Source organism: Lynx canadensis, chromosome A1 (assembly GCF_007474595.2).
Source record: "Lynx canadensis isolate LIC74 chromosome A1, mLynCan4.pri.v2, whole genome shotgun sequence".
Classification (NCBI taxonomy): Eukaryota; Metazoa; Chordata; class Mammalia; order Carnivora; family Felidae; genus Lynx; species Lynx canadensis.
Genome location: NC_044303.2, coordinates 142667296 through 142687537, shown reverse-complemented (window position 1 = coordinate 142687537; position 20242 = coordinate 142667296). Strand labels below are relative to the sequence as shown.

Here is a 20242-nt window from a genome sequence, read left to right as displayed (position 1 = left end):
AGAAAATAATGATACTGAAATTAAAAAAAAAACAAAACAGATCAACGAAACCAGAAGCCTTGTTCTTTGAAAGAATTAATTGATAATTCTTTTATCAATTATCAATTGATAATTAATTGATAAATCCCTAGCCAGACTGATCAAAAAGAAAAAGGACAGGACCCAAATACATAAAATAACAAATGAAAGAGGAGGGATCACAACCAACACTACAAAAATACAAACAATACTAAAAGAATATTGTGAACAATTATATGCCAACAAATTGGGCATCTGGGAAAAAATGGACAAATTCCTAAAAACATACAAACTACCAAAAACTAAAACAGGAAGAAATAGAAAATCTGAACAGACCCATAACTGGTAAAGAAACTGAATCAGTAATCAAATATCTCCCAACAAACAAGAATCCAGCTTCTTCTTTAGAAGCTGTTCCAAGAAAACAAAAATGGAAGGAAAACTTCCAAACTCATCCTATGAGGTCAGCATTACCTTGATTCCAAAACCAAAGACTCCAACAAAAGGAGAACTACAGACCAATTTCCCTGAACATGGATGCAAAAATTTTCAACAAGATACTAGCAAACGGGATCCAACAATACATTAAAAGAATTATTCACCACCATCAAGTGGGATTTAGTCCTGGGATGAGGGGTTGGTTCAATATCTGCAAATCAAAGTGATACATCACATTAATAAAAGAAAGGATAAGAACCACATGATCCTTTCTATAGATGCAGAAAAGCAAATGACCAAGTACAGCAACCTTTCTTGACAAAAACCCTCAAGAAAGTAGGGATATAAGAAATATACCTCAAGATCATAAAGGCCATATATAAAAAACCCACAGCTAATATCATCCTCAATGGGGAAAAATGGAGAGCTTTCCCCCTAAGGTCAGAAACCTGACAGGGATGTCCACTCTTACCACTGTTATTCAACATAGTACCGGAAGTCTTAGCCACAGAAATCAGACAACAAAAAGAAATAAAGGGCATCCAAATCAGGAAGGAGGAAGTCAAACTTTCACTCCTCACAGACGACATGATAAAAAAGACTCCACCAAAAAACTGTTAGAACTGATACATGAATTCAGCAAAGTCACAGGATATAAAATAAATGTATAGAAATGAGTTGCATTTCTATACACCAATAATCAAACAGAAAGAGAAATCAAGGAATTGATCCCATTTATAATTGCACTGAAAACCTTTTAAAATACCTAGGAATAAACCTAACAAAGACATAAAAGATGTATACACTGAAAACGATAGAAAGCTTATGAAAGAAATTGAAGAAGACAAAAAGAAATGCTCATGGATCGGAAGAACAAATATTGCTAAAATGTCGATACTACTCAAAGCAACCTACCTATTCAATGCAATCCTGATCAATATAACACCAGCATTCTTCACAGAGCTAAAATAAACAATTCTAAAATTTGTATGGAACCATAAAAGACCATGAATTGCCAAAGTAATGTTGAGAAAGAAAACCAAAACTGGAGACATCACAATCCCAGACTTCAAGCTGTATTACAAAGCTGTACTCATCAAGACAGCATGGTACTGGCACAAACACAGACACACAGATCAATGGAACAGAAGAGAGAACCCAGAAATGGACCCACAAACGTATGGCCAACTAATTTTTGACAAAGCAAGAAAGAATATCCAATGGAAAAACGACAGTCTCTTGAGCAAATGGTATGGGGAAAACTGAACAGCAACAAGCAGAAGAATGAACCTGGACCACTTTCTTATACCATACAGAAAAATAAACTCAAAATGGATGAAAGGACTAAATGTAAGACAGGAAGCCAAAAATATCCTAGACGAGAAACAAGGCAACAACCTTTGTGACCTCAGCCACAGCAACTTCTTACTTGACATGTCCCCATAGGCAAGGGAAATAAAAGCAAAAATGAACTATTGAGACCTCACCAAGATAAAAAGCTTCTGTACAGTGAACGAAACAATCAACAAAACTGAAAAGAAACTGACGGAATGGGAGAATATATTTGCAAATGACATGTCAGATAAAAGGTTAGTATCCAAAATCTATAAAGAACTTATCAAACTCAACACCCAAAAAGCAAATAATCCAGTGAAGAAATGGGCAAAAGACATGAATAGACACTTTTCCAAAGAAGACATCCAGATGGCTAATTGACACATGAAAAGATGCTCATCATTACTCATCATCAGGGAAATACAAGTCAAAACCACAGTAAGATACTACCTCACACCTGTCAGAATGGCTAGAATGAACAACTCAGGAAACAAAAGATACTGGTGAAGATGCAGAGAAAGAGGAACCCTTTTGCACTGCTGGTGGGAATGCAAACTGGTGCATCCACTATGGAAAACAGTATGGAGGTTCCTCAAAAAGTGAAAAATAGAACTACTCTCTGACCCAACGACTACACTACTAGGTACTTACCTGAAGGATACGAAAATACTGATTCAAAGGGGCACATGCACCCCGATGTTTAGAGCAGGACTATCAACAGTAGCCAAAGTATGGCAAGAGCCCAAATGTCCATCGACTGACGAATGCATTAAAATGTGGTGTGTATGTGTGTGTGTGTGTGTGTGTATGTGTGTGTGTGTGTGTATACATATATATATATATATATATATATATATTTGCAACAATGTGGATGGAACTAGAGTGTATTACGCTAAGCGAAATAAGTCAGATAAAGACAAATATCATATGATTTCATTCATACGTGGAATTTAAGAAAAAAACAGATAAACATAGGGAAGGGAAGCAAAAATAATATAAAAACAGAGAGAAAGACAAACCATAAAAGACTCTTAAAACGGAACAAACTGAAGGTTGCTGGACAGGTGTTGGGTGGGGGGATGAACTAAATGGGTGATGAGCACTAAGGAGGGCACTTGTTGGGATGAGCACTGGGTGTTATATGTAAGTAATGAATCACTAAATTCTATTCCTGAAAAAAAAAGGAAAATAAAATAAAAATTGAAAAAAAAATATTAAAAACAACAACAAAAACAAAGTGATATACCATGTTAACAAAATGAAAGATTAAAATCGTATGATCATCTTAACTGGTACAGAAAAAGTATTTCATAAAATTCAACATACGTGTATGATTAAAAATTCTCAACAAAGTGGATATAAAGTGAACATACCTCAATATAATAAAGGTCACATATAACAAGCCCACAGCTAACATCATATTCAGTAGGGAAAAGCTGAAAGCCTTTCCTCTAAAAGTAACAAGACAGGGATGCCTACCCTTGCTACCTTTCTTCAACATAGTATTAGAAGTTCTAGTTAAAGAAGTTAAGCAAGAAAAAGAAATCAGAGGCACCCAAAATAGAAGAAATAAATCTATCACCATTTGCAGATTACATGATTTGATATATAGAATACCCTTACAGACTCAACTGAAAAACTGTTCGAATAAATTCAGTCAAGTTATAGGATACAAAATCAGTCTAAAAAATCTGTGTTTCCATACACTAATAACAAACTACCAGAAAGAGAAATTAAGAAAAATCAGAGAAATTAAGAAAATCTTATTTAAAATTGCATCAAAAAGATAAGATACCTAGGAATAAATTTAACCTAGAAAGTGAAAGACCCTCACACTGAAAACTTTAAGAGATTGATTAAAGAAACTGACACCACCACAAATAAATGGAAAGATACATCATGCTTGTACACTGCAAAAATTAGTAACGTCAAAATGTCCACACTGTTCAAAGCAACCTACAGATTCCACAAAATCCCCATCAATATTGTGGCATTTTTCACAAAAATAGAACAATCCTAAAATTTGTACTGAACTATAAAAGACTATGAATCACCACAGCAATCTTGAGAAAGAAGGACCAAGCTGCAAGCATCACAATTCCTAATTACAAAGCTATACTAATCCAGAGTATAGCAGTGACCTACAAACACAGAGATTAATGGAACAAAATAGCCCAGAAACAAACCCAAATATATATATATATGTAGTAACGTAAGTTAACGTACTACACAAAGGAGCCAAACACAAACAATGGCGTATAACAGGGTTCAATAAATGGTGTTGGAAAAACTGGACAGCCACATGCAAAAGAATAAAATGAGACCACTATTTTACACCATACACAAAAATGAACTGAAAACTGATTTAAGACTTAAATGAATCACTTGAAACCATAAAACTCATAGAAGAAAACATAGGTGGTAAGCCCCTTGACACCATTCCTGGTGATGCTTTTTTGGATTTTACACTAAAAGCAAAAATAACAAAAGAAAAATTCAACAAGTGGAACTACATCAAATACAAAGCTTCTGCATAGTGAAGGAAACCTAATGGATGGGAGAAAATATTTGGAAATAATTTATCTTGTAAAATATTAATATCCAAAATATAAAAAGAACTGATACAATTCAATAGCAAAAGAAAAATCCAATTAAGAAAAATGAGCATAAGATCTGAATAGACATTTTTCCACAGAAGACACACAGATAGTTAACAGGTAGATGAGAAGGTGCTCAACATCACTAATCATCAGAGAAATGCAAATCAAAGCCAAAATCATTTACCACCTCTAACCTGTTAAAAAGGCTATTATCAAAAAGATAAGAAATAAGTGTTGACAAAGATATACAGCTGTGCACTGTTGGTGAGATGTATACTGATGCAACCACCATGGAAAACAACATGGAGATTCCTCAACAAATTAAAAACAGAACTACTGTACAATCTAGCAAATCCATTTCGAGGTAGTTATCAAAAGATAACACAGTCATTATCTCAAAGAAACACATGTAATCCTATGTTCATCACAGCACTATTCACAATAGCCAAGGAATGGAAACCACCTAAATGTCCATCGATGGAAGAATGGTTTATATACAGTGGAACAGTACTCAGCCTTAGGCGGAAATCCTGTCATTTATAACTGTATGCATTATGGAGAACATTATGCTAAGTGAAATAAGCCAGACAGAGAATGATAAATAATGAACGATATCACTTACACGTGGAATCGGGAAAAAAAAAAAAAAAGTTGAACTCATAGAAACACAGTACAATGGTGGTTGCCAGGAGATGAGGGAAATGGGCAGATGTTGATTAAAAGGTACAAACTTTCAGCTATAAAATCACTAAGATCTGAGGATCTAATGTAGAATATAATGACTGTAGTTGATGATACTATACTGTACAACTGAAATTTGTTGGGAGAGTAGATCTTAGGAGTTCTCATCAAAAAGAAAGGGGCAGGCAGGGGCGCCTGGGTGGCTCAGTCAGTTAAGTGTCCGACTTCAGCTCAGGTCATGATGTCACGATTTATGAGTTTGAGCCCCGTGTCAGGCTCTGTGCTGATAGCTCAGAGCATGGAGCCAGCTTCGGATTCTGTGTCTCCCTCGCTCTCTACTCATTCCCCACTCATGCTCTCTCTCCCTCTCTCTCAAAAATAGACGTTTGGGGGAAAAAAAAGGTAAATATGTGAGGTGATGGACGTGTTCATCCAATGTGGGAACTGTCTCACAACATATGACTATCACAACATCACACTGTACATTTTAAATGTATTATAATTTCGTCAATTATACCTCAATAAAGTGGAAATGAACATGTTTTGAATCACACACAAAAAAAGATCTGAGGGAATTCATTGCCAGTAGACTTATATATAAACAAATGAACCACAGAGAAAAAATACAAATAAAAAAAATAGAACTTATTGGGGTGCCTGAGTGGCTCAGTTGGTTAAGCATCCATCCAATCCTTGATTTCAGCTCAGATCATGATCTCGTTTGTGAGATTGAGCCCCTTGTGGGGCTTCATGATGGTCACTGAGCCTGCTTAAGATTCTCTCTATCCCTCTTCCTAAGACCCTCCCTTGCTCACACGTATGTGCTCTTTCTCCCCCCTCCTCCAAAAAAAAGAATTTATTAATCTAAAAGGCAAAGAAAGAAAAAGGGATATAACAAATATGTTTTATATAGTAAGTAGTACATAAAAATAGATGGCAGATATAAATCAGTCATAAGACAAAAAACTCCTGATTAAAAGACTAGATTGTCATACTTTCTACACACATCTTAGTGTCAATTATTATTTCCTTTAGCTCAGACTAGGGCACCAGAGGACAATGAACTAAAAGCAGTGAAAGATGATTTATAACAAATAACAGTTTTACAGATCAAAAGTAAATGATAAAATCAAACAAAACACAAAAGTAAAACATTAATTCCAGCCACCATTTGTTGACAACCTATAAATCTAATATTTTGCAAGTATTACTTCTAATCATCTTATCAACTCTGCAAATATCAACCCGTGTTTACATTCCATAAACTGAGGTACTAAGATTTTACTGCATTTTCCTAGGAGCTCACAACTTTTAACTGGAGACGCCAGGACCCTCACCCTTCTCAGTCTGTTTCCAGTAATTAAGTTTTTCAACAAAACACTGCCTCATTAATAATAACCTAATATTTTAAAGTATTTACATAATGCTTAGTCATTTGTGGAAGCCTAAAATTAAAAACAAAGTTACAATCTTTTTAAAATATGTAAATGATAATTCTAGATTTAATTCTGATAGCTAATAAACTTAACTTTTAAAAGCAAATATATTTGAGACTTCTCTACACTGTCCTTCAGATTCAGGCAGAAGGATAACCTTATGGAAGGACTAAGTCCTATAAGCATATCAGTAAAAGTAGCTTCTTAGTGGAAAACTAAGTCATACAGAATAATATTTTATACAGTTTGAAAACCATCTTTTTCATGAACATTCTATTCCAATGGTGCCAATAAAAGCAGGGTTGTTGGTTTTCTTCCCCCAGTTTCAGACAAAAATATCTATTAAAAACTTAAATCCTCGAAAAGGTAATCGAAGAAGACTAACTTGAAACTACCTGATCTTATATGTTGAGATATATGATAAGGTATGTCACCAGTATTAAATTCCTTTAGAATTCAAGTATTTGGGGGGGTATTGAATATGATCCAATTTTTATATATAAATTTTGCTAGCCAAAGTTTCAGAAAAGCCTACTTTTAAATCATTTATATTATACATTTCTAGGGGCAAAGTAGCATGTCTTCTTTATTATCTTCAGCTTAGTATATGGCCAATGTTCAAGGGATGATTTATTTAACCTTAGGATATTTCATGACTGTAAAGCAGTTGGAAAATGTTATGTATTTTAATATAAATAGCTCTCTGAAAGAATCCAGTGAATTCAATAATGAGCCTGAAAATGAAATACTGAAACAGAAGCTCAGATGACACTGGAAAACCAACTTCTCAAGCATAATAACCAATTAAATGATGACTGTTGCTAAGTAGAGTCTACCTTTATCACATTTTAAAATTATATGTAATTATCAGTATAATTTATTATATGTGATTACTGGATATAATCACTTAAATGTAGATTTAAATTTTCCATTGGGCTTTAAGAGTATTATCAAATACTTTAATTCAACCTAAAGGCATTTTATAATTCAGTTAAAACAATTATATTTTTCTTCTCAGAGTTAATATACTCAGCCATTGTATTATTAAACAAATTACAACAAATTCTGGATAACAAACTTAATTGTTAACCTTTATAAAGAAATTTCTTGAGATACTGAATTATTTACTTTTACTCTGTGAATCAACAGGGAAGCAAAAGAGATAAACCACAAATGGCAATTAAAAATCCAACTCCAACTGAGTAAGGGACAACATTTCTATTGCATTCTAGATATAAAGACTTCCTGATATGTCCTCTAGTTATTTTTAGCACTCCACCACAAAGCTAACAGTTACTCTAAATACTTAGAGTTACCATTGTCTACATGAAAAAAATCAATTCACCGCACAACTTAAAAATAAATCTGGTCACATTCTCAAACCTAATGCCCCCTAACTTGTATGTCTGTAATGACTGGTTTATTCTAAAATCAGTCCCTGACATATTTTTCATACTGCTATTCTTTTCTTCACTTCTAGAGAAACCTAAAGGAATAAAATTCAGTAGATATTTAAATAATTTTATGGCAGAAGAGGCAAAAATATCATTAGCCAGTGAAGAGTAAAACTTGAAAACTTTTAAAAAGCACATTAGCTTCACTTTAGAGTCTGATTAATGAAAACTAAAAGCTTTCAATAACATCTTCTTTTGAAAAACATGTGAGCTTGGCCTAAAAAGTATTAGTTACCCATTTTCTATAGACCTACATAATATGCTCAGATGCTTGTTTTCATTTCTTAATCAGTCTTGAAGCAAAATATGAAACACTTGCATACTGACTCTGCCCTTTCTCAAAGGCAATAATCCCTGTCAAAACTGATCTCAAAACATTTATGTGAAAGGTAAAGTCTATTTAAAGCCATATAGGGGCGCCTGGGTGGCGCAGTCGGTTAAGCGTCCGACTTCAGCCAGGTCACGATCTCGCGGTCCGTGAGTTCGAGCCCCGCGTCAGGCTCTGGGCGGATGGCTCGGAGCCTGGAGCCTGTTTCCGATTCTGTGTCTCCCTCTCTCTCTGCCCCTCCCCCGTTCATGCTCTGTCTCTCTCTGTCCCAAAAATAAATAAAAACGTTGAAAAAAAAATTAAAAAAAAAAAAAAGAAAAAAAATAAAGCCATATATTTAATATCAGTAATCATATCTAATGTATCTGGGTTTGAGATTTTCACATTTAAAGGAAAGATCTGTCAGAAACTGCAGGAAAGACTTTGGCTCAGAAACACTTGGCAATCTGGATGAAAGAAATGCCAAAGTTACATACTGAGAAGGTATCCTAATGATTCAAAATACTTTAATTTCAACTTTCCCTATTAAGTATTATTCCTCTCAGTTCTGCTCTGAACATAAAACCTAGATAATTAACATATGTGGCATAAACTCTAAAGGACTGAGATGCAGCTAAGAACTTAACCTACAGATTAGTAATGACAGAAGTAAAAATGTTCCACAAAGCATTTTTACTTCAACTAGCAAAGAAAGCAAAGAAAAGGAACGAAATGACTTCAAGTAATAAAAGGCAGAAAGCTAACTTTTAGTAGTTTGCTTTGGCTACATTAATCATAGAAGGTTTAAAATCCAAAGTCATTAGTCTCACATCACTTTTAAAGTCTCAAAGACAATTCCATTCCTACCCACCAGCATCATTACAAATACCTTAGTAATGTGATGGAAGTAGGCTGGCAGAAGCCAAAGCCAGATGTCAAAAAATTAAAACACCTTGTGAGCCAGGCTTAGGTAACAAGGAAGAGAGCAACAATAACTCTCTTCCTATATCATGGAAAGAGTAAACAGTTTCTTTTTTTTTTTTTTCCCTCCCCAACCGACATCGAGAGGGGTCACCTCTCCCCATTTAACCAAGCTCCCATATTCCAATGTATCCAAAGATTCTTTCCTCCTTTTCCTCCTTCCATCTATTTTCTTCCTTTCATTCCATTTTTAACCATTTTAGTTTTCTGTTAAATAATCCCCTTTCTCTCCAAATTCCCTCATCTTCTCCCTTTTCCTTCTGGGTTGTTTTTTCACCCCCATCTGTTTACCTATCTGTGTTTCTAATTCCATGCAGAAGGAATACACACTCCGGTTAATCAAAGAAATTCTATGTTAAAATGGAAAACGAAAAACAAAAAACAACTGAATGTGGCCCCCCAATTTCTCCAGTATAAAATGTGCACAATACATACATATTTCCTAATAACTGCACAATACATACATATTTCCTAATAATGCCAACCCTCATTCTTGAGAGCTGAAAAAGGTTCATTACTTACAAACAAGTTTACTCAAAAATAAGTTGATAAATGATTGAGTATATGGACTCATACAGAACGCTTATCTAAATCAGCACTTCCCGTGTTCATTTCTTAAAGGAATAGTTCAACAAGGTGTTCCACAAAAAAAATAATAATAATAATGGTTTCATAGTCAAATCACAAACCACACTAGGCTCTTAAAAGAATCTAAGAAATCCAAAATGAATAAATTTTATTTTCCAGTTTTTCCAAACTTAAGCTAATGAGTCCCTTTTTCAGCAACACCTATGAACACCTCATAGAACAAGCATTTTGGAAACGTTAATCCTAACCATTAATTAAAATATATCATGCAAAATATTATACTTAATCTTATAATCTTAATTGTTTTCAAATGTGGCTGCCTTTTGAAAAGCTGAAATGAATTTACACAGAAAAAATAATTACCTTGCTAGGTAAAATTTCACTTACTAGGTGAAAGTGACTTACTTTAAATATCCCATGTATACTGACCTTACATAGGTTCATTTAAGAATCAGACTGTAAATCACCACTTGTGGTTTTTTTTTTTGAAGGGGAAACAAAGAGCAAAATCTTCCTTAAAGTCACATGTATCATACGGAATAGAATACTCTACAAATGTTGAGATATAAGACTACTCTTATTTATCCTGCATTTATTTTCATGATTAATCTTTTTCTCAAGTGGGAGAAATGAATGGTATTTTGTGATTCACAAAACCTAATGACTACAGAGGCATGTTATATATGGACTTACCTGAATGTATGTTATACAATAAAAATTTTAATGAAAACGTGTCAATTTGCCTTCTCAAAATATGTAAGGTTAATTACAAACTATTAACTTCACAAGTTTTAAAGAGTATATTTTAAAATACACACATTTTACCTGAAAGCTCCGTAAAGTGGTCTGTACCAACAGACAAATGAACAAGGAGTAAAAAGCAAGAACCACAGGATACTCAATCCAAAATCAACCCCTCTTGTAGGATCAACACAAAACCAAGCCAAGCATCCGAAGATATTTAGAAACAGTGTTACAGCGTGGACTGTGGAATCAAAAAACAAAATAGAAAAATGTTTACATTCCATTTATTAATTAATTCAACAAAAATTGTAAATGAAAAAATTCTTCCAAGAGCAAATTGTATTCTACCCCATGTTTCCATTTAGTATTTTTCAAAACATTGCTGTTTCTTATACTTTTGATTTGCAAACAGTATACACAGGATAAAAAGTCCTAAAAATTCTTTTGTCCCTCTCCTAATGGGCCATTACAAGAGAAGCAGTGCCTTACGGGATTCTTTCTTGAGAAGGAACCATGTGCTGTGTCTGCTGATTCAAGGCCTTGCCAGGAAAAGAACCAGGTCTTGGGAGGAAAAAGATCCTACTACACTAAGAATTACATTTTTACACAGTGGGGCTGCAGACTCCTCCCAGAGTAGACAAAAGAATGAAAACTTGACAAGTGCCCTGTGCAATCTCGTTATACAATTTTCAAGCAATAAAATTCATTAGAATCACTGAATTGAAAACACTAATACAGTAGTAATATCAGGGACTATATAGTCGATTTCTAAGGATTATTCATCTTCATAGAATTATCCATTTTTCCAAGTGCTGGGGTAAAAATGATGTTTTGGTAGAGGATTTAAAAAAAATTTTAAAGGTATACCATAATGCATTTCAGCTGCTGTGGCAGACCTTTCTTTTACTCAACACAGTCAATGGAAAACTCTTTTTATATGTTGTTAAAAATTACATTTCCTGACAGACCTAAACCAAAGAGTGTGAGTATCATGTAACTATGCTTTGATCCTAAAGAACTACATTTACCCGTTATAATTAGTAACTTTTTTTTTTTTTAATTTTTTTTTTCAACGTTTATTTATTTTTTGGGACAGAGAGAGACAGAGCATGAACGGGGGAGGGGCAGAGAGAGAGGGAGACACAGAATCGGAAACAGGCTCCAGGCTCTGAGCCATCAGCCCAGAGCCTGACGCGGGGCTCGAACTCACGGACCGCGAGATCGTGACCTGGCTGAAGTCGGACGCTTAACCGACTGCGCCACCCAGGCGCCCCTATAATTAGTAACTTTTTAAAAGGATTTAAAAAATTTATTCACAGGCTGCATTAAAGGAAATAAATTTTTTTCAAAAGTTAAAATAATGTTCAGTGTAAACTACCAATACAACAAAAATATGCCAAGACACTACTACTTGAATTAAAAATAAACGAGGGGTGGCTGAATAGCTCAGTCAGTTAAGCATCTGACTCTTGATCGTGGCTCAGGTCATGATCTCACAGTTTGTGAGCTGGAGCCCTGTGCCTCACTCTCTCTGCACACTGAACCCTGTGGAACCTTCTTGGGATTCTCCCTCTCTCCTTCTCTCTCTGCCCCTCCTCCACTCGAGTTCTGACTCTCTCAAAATAAACAAACACTAAAAAATAAATAAATAAGCTAGTAAATCTAAATATGAAAATCTCAACTTACAATAAAAACTTTAAAATCTTTTAAATGTTTTTTTTAAACATATTAATAAAACAAGATAAAAACACACATCCTGGTATGCCTCTGAATTTGCCTTAACAACTAGATAAATACACAAACTCTACAGTAAGAGGGCTAGCAGAAAACTAAAGACACCTAGGTTATACAGATAAACTAACCAGCTAATCAACCTCTGTTTCCATTTCTCATCTGAAGATAAACAGGAGCTCTTCCACATTTCTAATTCCATTATAGGGGCGCTTGGATGGCTTAGTCAGTTAAGCATCCAACTCTTGATTTCTGCTCAGGTCATGATCTCACGGGTTCAAGAGATCCAGCCCTGCTTTGAGCTCTGCACTAACAGCACAGAGCCTCCTTGGGATTCTCTTATTCTCTCTCTCTGGCCCTCCTCCACACACACATGAGCACTGCTCGCTGGCTTACTCTCTCTCAAAATTAAACATTTAAACAATGTTTTTAAACATTAAATAAATAAGTAAATAAATAAAAATTAAATTCCAGGGACACCTGGTTGGCTTGGTCATTTAAGTGTTGCACTCTTGATATCGGCTCAGGTCATGATCTCATGGTTCATGGGATCAAGCTCCACGTCGGGCTCTGCGCTGAATGTGAAGCCTAGTTGGGATGCTCTCTCTCCCTCTTTCTGTCTCTCCCTCGCTCACACTCTCTCTCAAAATAAATAAAGAAAAAAAAGCCTCCACTCTGCTCTATTACACAGAGAAAACTATTCAAAATTAACTTAATTACCATTAGGATTTCTAACTCAGAAAAGCTAGCTTACTTATAAATTTACTCAAGACCTTTTGGTTCAAAATAAAAGCTGTCCTGTCAATGGCTTAAAAGCAGATTTTAAAATACCATGAAACGGAAAATTATTATTTTTTAACACTAAAGAGCATCCAACTGCCTAAGAAAAGTTTGAAATATTCACAACACTTTAATTTAAATTTCAATCTTAAGAGAAATAATTTTTAAAGTTTTATCTCCTAATTCACTTAAAGAAAGAAACAATATGGATATGTGTATTTAAAGTTCATAAAAATTCTTCCAAATATAGATCAAATATAATTTAATTTTTGGCAATCTATTAAAATTTTTTTCTGAATGTTTCATAGTAACCAAAAACCATGATAAATAAATCACTTATTTGTATCCCAAAATAAAGTAAAATGTTCAGGCCTACTTACTAAACAATCAGTCCACTTATACAGTGATCACGAAAATATATAGAAAGGCAAGGCAATGTGAAATACATGATTCTATATTCCTAATTTCAATCCCATTCCAATCCACTTGGTGAATTCCAGGTGTACATGTAACATTTAAAGAAACTTTTCGGGCATTTTCTTTACATGATTTCCAAGTTGAATGACTCTACTTCATACATTATTTCCATATGCTTTATTAAGCACTCAAATCTGCTATTGGTGGACCTAAATTTACAACTATCACTACAATATATATTTTTTTAATTTTTTTAATGTTTATTTTTGAGACAGAGAGAGAGAGAGAGAGAGAGAGAGAGAGAGAATGAACAGGGGAGGGGCAGAGAGAGAGGGAGACAGAGAATGTGAAGCAGGCTCCAGGCCCTTACCTGGAGGGTTAGCACAGACCCTGACATGGGGCTCAAACTCACGAATTGGGAGTTCATGACCTGAGCTGAAGTCACACACTAAACCAACTGAGCCACCCAGGTGCCCCAACAATACACTTCTTGATAAGCTCTGCATTACAACATAGACACCTAACATAAACAGCTTTTAAACAGGATAATTATCTTCACTAAATGAACTTTAAAAGGCTTGATGAGGCACCTGGGTGGCTCAGTTGGTTCAGCGTCTGATTCTTGGTTTTGGCTCAGCTCATGATCTCTTGGTTTCATGAGTTCAAGCCCCACATCAGGCTCTGTGCTGATAAGCATAGAGCCTGCTTGGGATTCTGTCTCCCTCTCGATCTGCCCTCCCCCGCTCACACCATCTTTGTCTCTCTCAAAAATAAATAAATTAAAACAAAAATGAAGGACTTGTTTTCCTTTTTTTTTAATTCAAGAATATACTCAAAAAGGTTAAGATTCATTTCATGTGATCATTCTAATTGCTTCAATACCTTTATAGAGTAAAATTATTTGTTTCAAGAAAAGAACCTTTCAAAGTATATCTTCATCTTATTTGGGTTTAAAATGTGAATTATGTCTTCATTTTGGTACTTTGTAGGTGGCATAACATTGAATTCTATATTCTGGACTCTAGGATCAAGCTATCCAACTGCCACCCTAATTTCTGTGTAATCTTGAACAAGTTACTCAAATTCTCCAAGCTTTGGTTTCCTTATCCATAAAACTAGATAATACAGTACCTGTTTCACAGTATAGTTAGGAGTTAACAACATCATGTATACAAAGTGATTTGCAGTGTTCCTGGCACAAATAAATCCTCAATAAATGTTCTCTTTCATTATAATTACTACTACAGTGTGAAAGCACTAGTCAACTCTGAAATCATTAACAGGTTGACACTACTTGAAAATAGCTTTTTAAAAGTATCTCCATTCTATGAAATCTAAAAAGATTACTGAGCTGGTACTAGATGTTTCTAGATGCTTCTTCATATAATGAGTCCTCTTTAAATAAAGTTAAGAGATCTGTCAACTAAACAGGATTAAGAGATACTGTATTACTTCTAAAAACCTCAGAAAGTGATAAATTTATAAAACAAAACATGCCTAACTCTAAACAACTAGCACTTTAGTTAGCCACTCAGTTAAAATTAATCACCTTTCCCATTCAATCTCTATTTACCAAATTCCTTGCAGAATATTCTTCCAACCCCCACCTCTCCCATCCAAACTATGTTTTTCCACTAAGTCAAAGAACCTATACCTAAAAATGCTAGGCCAATGTCTGCCCATTAAAAACTAATTATTAAATAAATGCATATATTATATATTGAATAAATAAAATACATGATCTGTTTATACATACACATACAAAACCAAAACCTTTAGTATTAAAAGTATATAACACTATGGACACTGGGGATTTAGCAAAAGATACTACAACAACAACGAAATTTCAAAGAGAAACTAAGAGTTAAGAAGGTAGTATCCGTAAGAAACCGCTACTCACAGTCTAAAGCAACTTCACCTATGTGAAGAATGCTCCTCAAGATTTTGAGGAAAATGGTCTCGTTTATTTAGGGGAGGGGGAAAAAAGCTCCCTAATAACATACTAACACATAAATTTCCTCCATCAAGAATGTACACTACAAATTATCCATTAACCCAACAGTTAGGCAGGTGAATGTTCATGACAGCTATACCTGTCCTACTAACATAGTATTAAATGGGGCTTAGACTAACGTTTGGAATAAAAGTGAAACAGAGTAAGTGGGAATTGTGTGTACACAGAACAAATTGTTAACAGCTTGACATTTTGAGTATTCCATAAGTTGTAGTTATACTCAAAGCAATGCAAGCATCACAGCCTAAAACCTATGTCCTAATGTTCTATTCAGTAAAATATCCTACATTAACTAGGTACTTCCAATAATAAAAGTGCCTATAACCACCTAAAAATGAAAAGTAAACTGTGCTCAAAGCTCTAAGAAAAATTCTAATATTCTAATACTTTAAGGTCCTTTTAAAAATAGTCCTAACGCTTCAACAGAATTTTTAAATGGCCTTCATTTGTATAAAAATAGTAGACATAATTTTCTAAAACAAATATTATCTATGTAGTATTTTGCGCCTATTCCTTTTACCTCAAGAAATACTATATATGTGACAGAGAAGTCCTTTCCTCAAAAGAATGCCAGTTCTCCTTAGCTTAGAATGTCACATAAATTGCAATTTTGAGGTATCTAAGTGTGTTCCACTCTGAAAATTAAGAGCTATAGAAAAAGACCTGTTTATAATAATATCCTTAATATACAAATTCCAAAAAAGGTGGTTTTTGACAATAAAACAATGAACTCTGTTGAACAAGTAAATAATTATTGTATACTCACACATCCATAAGTAGTACATAATCTTTACTGTCTTCTGGAATTCTACAGGAATGTCTACAGAAAAATCCTGATAAAAACAAGGTCCCACAGGAAAATTGCCAGGAAGAGGTGGCCAATTATTTTTTCTGCCTGCAAATTAAAAATAAAATTTACATTAGGACAAATATGTGTGACTCTTTAGTTTCATAATAAAGAAAATTATCTGTTCTTTTAATAAATGTTTTACAAATCTAATACTACATCTCTACAATCCTCTATTCATACAACTTTGAAAGCCAAGCTTTGCATTTTTAAAAATTTCCCCAGAGTAGGGACACCTGGCTGGCTCAGTCAGTAGAGCACATGACTCTTGATCTAGGGTTGTGGGGTCAAGTCCAGCATTAGGTGTAGAGATCACTTAAAAATAAAATCTTCTTAAAAAAAAGTTCACAAAGTACCACTTTAGAAAACATTAGATGGTAAAATATTTTTCCAGTGTCATATAGCATTTAGCAGGAAACATTTATGTACAGTTGACACAAGAAACAAAAAGAGCACCAAGACATACACTGTGACTCTACCCTAAAAACAGACTTATTTCAAAATCCTAAGAGTCTGGCTCTCATGTGAAGTCCATGCAGTTTTTAAAGATCTACAATTTCCTCCTCAGCATCTTAAGTCTTTGAATATAATTCCTAGCCCATGTGGAGAAGGAAGACCAGCTTCTGAATCTTTTGAGTTTTCTACTATTTTTTTTTTGAGTTTTCTACTATTAACTCCATGAAGAAACACAAGATTCACTACTGCTAAAGAATCAAATCTAGAAATCTCAAAGTCTGAAAAAGTAACATTCAAAACATACATGTAAGAAAACCACGGAACTAGGAGAAAACATGAAACAGTCAAGAAAAGGAAGCTCAGGAATTATATAGCACCTTCAAAAACCTAGAGGAAAAACAAATTCAAGCTATGAGGAGGGAAAATATGTCTACATAAAGAAATGAAATTGAAAATAGGGCTTGGGAAGTGGTGGGAGGAATAAAAAAAACAAAATTAAAGCAAGAAGTCAAAACATTAACAACAGAAGGTAAAAATAGCACCTAAAGGCCACTTCTCATTTTAGATATTATATGCCATAATTTGTGAACATTAGATTCTATACACTTTATATAGACTAAGAAAATTTTACAGTGGAAAAAAAGAATGACCTATGTCTTATTCTTCCCAACTTGTCTGCACTGTTCCTAATTTTTTTCCAATTTTGTATACATTTCTCATACAAGTCTCATACTATTTGAGAGCAGCAGTGAATAGTAACAGAAGAACTAGGATCCAAAAACATAAGCGCCTAGTCACTTACTGGCTAGGGGGTCTTGGGCACCTTAAACTTCTAAAGACTTTCTACATCTATAAAATCTTATGTTTCTTCATAAATTTCAGAGTAGAAATAACAATAGAATATCAATTATACCACCCTTCAGGGAATAACAATGATAATTAAACGAGTTAATAGATGGTAAGTACTTACATGTATAGCACACTGCCAAGTCTAACTTTTAATTTCCCACTCTTTTTGACTATCTTTACTAAAATAGCTCTCATAGAAATAACCTGTATTAGTCAATACCAAGGACAAAGGACAGATTTTATTACAGGTATTTCAGATACACTGATCTCAAATAAACCTTTAGTTTCTCATTTTATAGATATTATCTCTAATGTTGCCATCAACAAAACGGCCAAGGATGAATGTGTCCTCACAAGGTCCTAGACTTACAATTTTTTTTTTGATATTCCAAGACCACTATATTTTTAGTTTTTATTTAAATTTGTGAGTTAACATACAGTGTAGTATTAGTTTCAAGTGTACAATTAGGTGGTTTAACACTTCCAAACAACACCCGGTGCTGATCACAAGTGCACTCCTTAATCCCCACCACATACCCAACCCATCCCCTCCTCTACCTCCCCTCTGGTAATCATCAGTTTGTTCTCCACAGTTGAGCCTGTTCCTTGGTTTGCCTCTCTTTTTTTACCCCTATGATTATTGATTTTGTTTCTTAAATTCCACATATGAGTGAAAGCTTACACTATTTGTCTTTCCTGACTTAGGGTTACACATTCTAAGATAAGGAAGAGATAGTTCAGTATATTGTTGTTGACCTAGCCCTGTTATTCTATCACTATCCTAGACATAATACCAATGATCTGTCTAGCTCTTCAACCCTTCTTAGACACTGCTATCTTTCCCTAAGATATTCCCTTGAAGTGGCTTTTGATACTCACAGTCTAGATTTCACAGCAAATGATCAATTCATCACTTACTTCCTTGGCATCGAGAACCCCAATGCTTCCCAGAGTCACGGCAGACATTTAAAAAAAATTTTTTTTAACATCTATTTATTTTTGAGAGACAGAGCATGAGCAGGGAGGGGCAGACAGAAAAGGAGACAGAGAATCCGAAGCAGGCTCCAGGCTCTGAGCTGTCAGCACAAAGCCCAACGTGGGGCTCAAACCCATGAATCACGAGATCATGACCTGAGCCAAAGACCAACGCTTAACCAACTGAGCCCCACACCAAACATTTTTTAAACACAATTTGACAGATAAGTTATACTTGTGAGGACTGGGGCAGATAATTCGAAACTGGACTGACTAAACAAGAAGTTAAGAGTCAAATTTAGGGCACACTTCCAGGTACTTACAAAACTTCAACAGACTCAACAAGGGCCCAAGTACAGAATCAGGCTCCTGGCTAAAACCCAAAATTATCATATTCACATTCACTTTCTGTGTTATAAGGCTAACAGTGTTTTAATCAAAAGACTATGTAAATCAGCCAATATCAGAAAGCTACAAAGCAACAAGTAGGAAATCTGCTTTCTGATCTTGCTACAACAGGAAAATAGGGCATGGCTTTATCCACAAACCAAAGGACTTAGAGCTAGCACAAGCATTATTTAAAGTGTTTAAGTTATTTTCATTTCAAATTTCTTTGGATACTACCATGTTGACTGAGATTTTGCATTTCTCGTTCTCGACGATCTAATTCTGCTGCTTTTCTTTCTAGTTCTTCTTGGCGCTTAAGAAGTTCAGCTTGGGCCAAGGCATGTTCCTTAAAAAATAGTAATAATAAAAATCAACACATGAATAGGTTTTTAGAGTTGTTAACACTGCTATGCTATCTACTATCTCTCCCTCTACAATCTTAGAAAATTTTAAGTTTATTTATTATTTTTTTTAGTAATATCTACACCCAACATTGGGCTTAAAATCACAACCCCAAGATCAAGAGTACAACTGTACAATGCTAGAAACTTAATTCAAATGCTCTTCCAAAATACAGTAATTCGCTCAAGGTTATAGTTTCAGAAAATATGGAGATACTTGGCTCATTTTGGGTCTTTTGGTTATGAAAACCATCAGTGAGAATGTGGGACACATTAGGACAGGACAAAATTCTCTCAATAAGATTAGTCAGAGTCCTAAGGTAATTGGGAAAATAAAATTAAGGTGACCTCTGTGCCTAAATGAGAATGAAGAACAAAGGGAACTGGAAAAAAAATGGAAAAAATGACAACTGAATTGCCTCTTAAGAATTGCTTAAATGGTACATACAGTTTCCAATGCAAGAATATGTATAACATCTTCTATTTTAAAAGACAATGAGATGAAAGAAGGATATGATTAAGAAAGTCTGGTTTGTAACTCCATCTGCTTTTATGTAAAATGAGGTATCCTATTCGTCTCCTTTATTCTCATATTTTTGCCACCTGCTGCTTCCAATCACTGTCCTTTGCTTAACCATGGTAACTCTCTTCCAACATTATACCTCCAATTATAGTATCATTATACTATACTATACAACATTATACTTCCAATTATAGTATCATCGGTACTATAATAGTACTAGGCATTAAAAAACGAAACCAAAGGCAATAAAACTTTCCCTAAACAAACTGTACACCAAGAA

The 20242-nt window shown here is 34.5% G+C and overlaps 1 protein-coding gene across 2 annotated transcripts in view; it reads right to left on the bottom strand.

Annotated features, from left to right (window-relative positions):
* SCAMP1 (secretory carrier membrane protein 1) overlaps positions 1–20242 on the bottom strand; it is a 129452-nt gene that overhangs the window by 56417 nt on the left and 52793 nt on the right. For both annotated transcript variants that reach the window (XM_030323538.2, XM_030323541.1), the window contains 3 exons: positions 19276–19384; positions 16291–16419; positions 10664–10823 (listed from right to left, as the gene is read on the bottom strand). In XM_030323538.2, coding sequence (XP_030179398.1) covers positions 10664–10823; positions 16291–16419; positions 19276–19384 — 398 coding nt within the window. The remainder of the gene's footprint in view (positions 1–10663; positions 10824–16290; positions 16420–19275; positions 19385–20242) is intronic.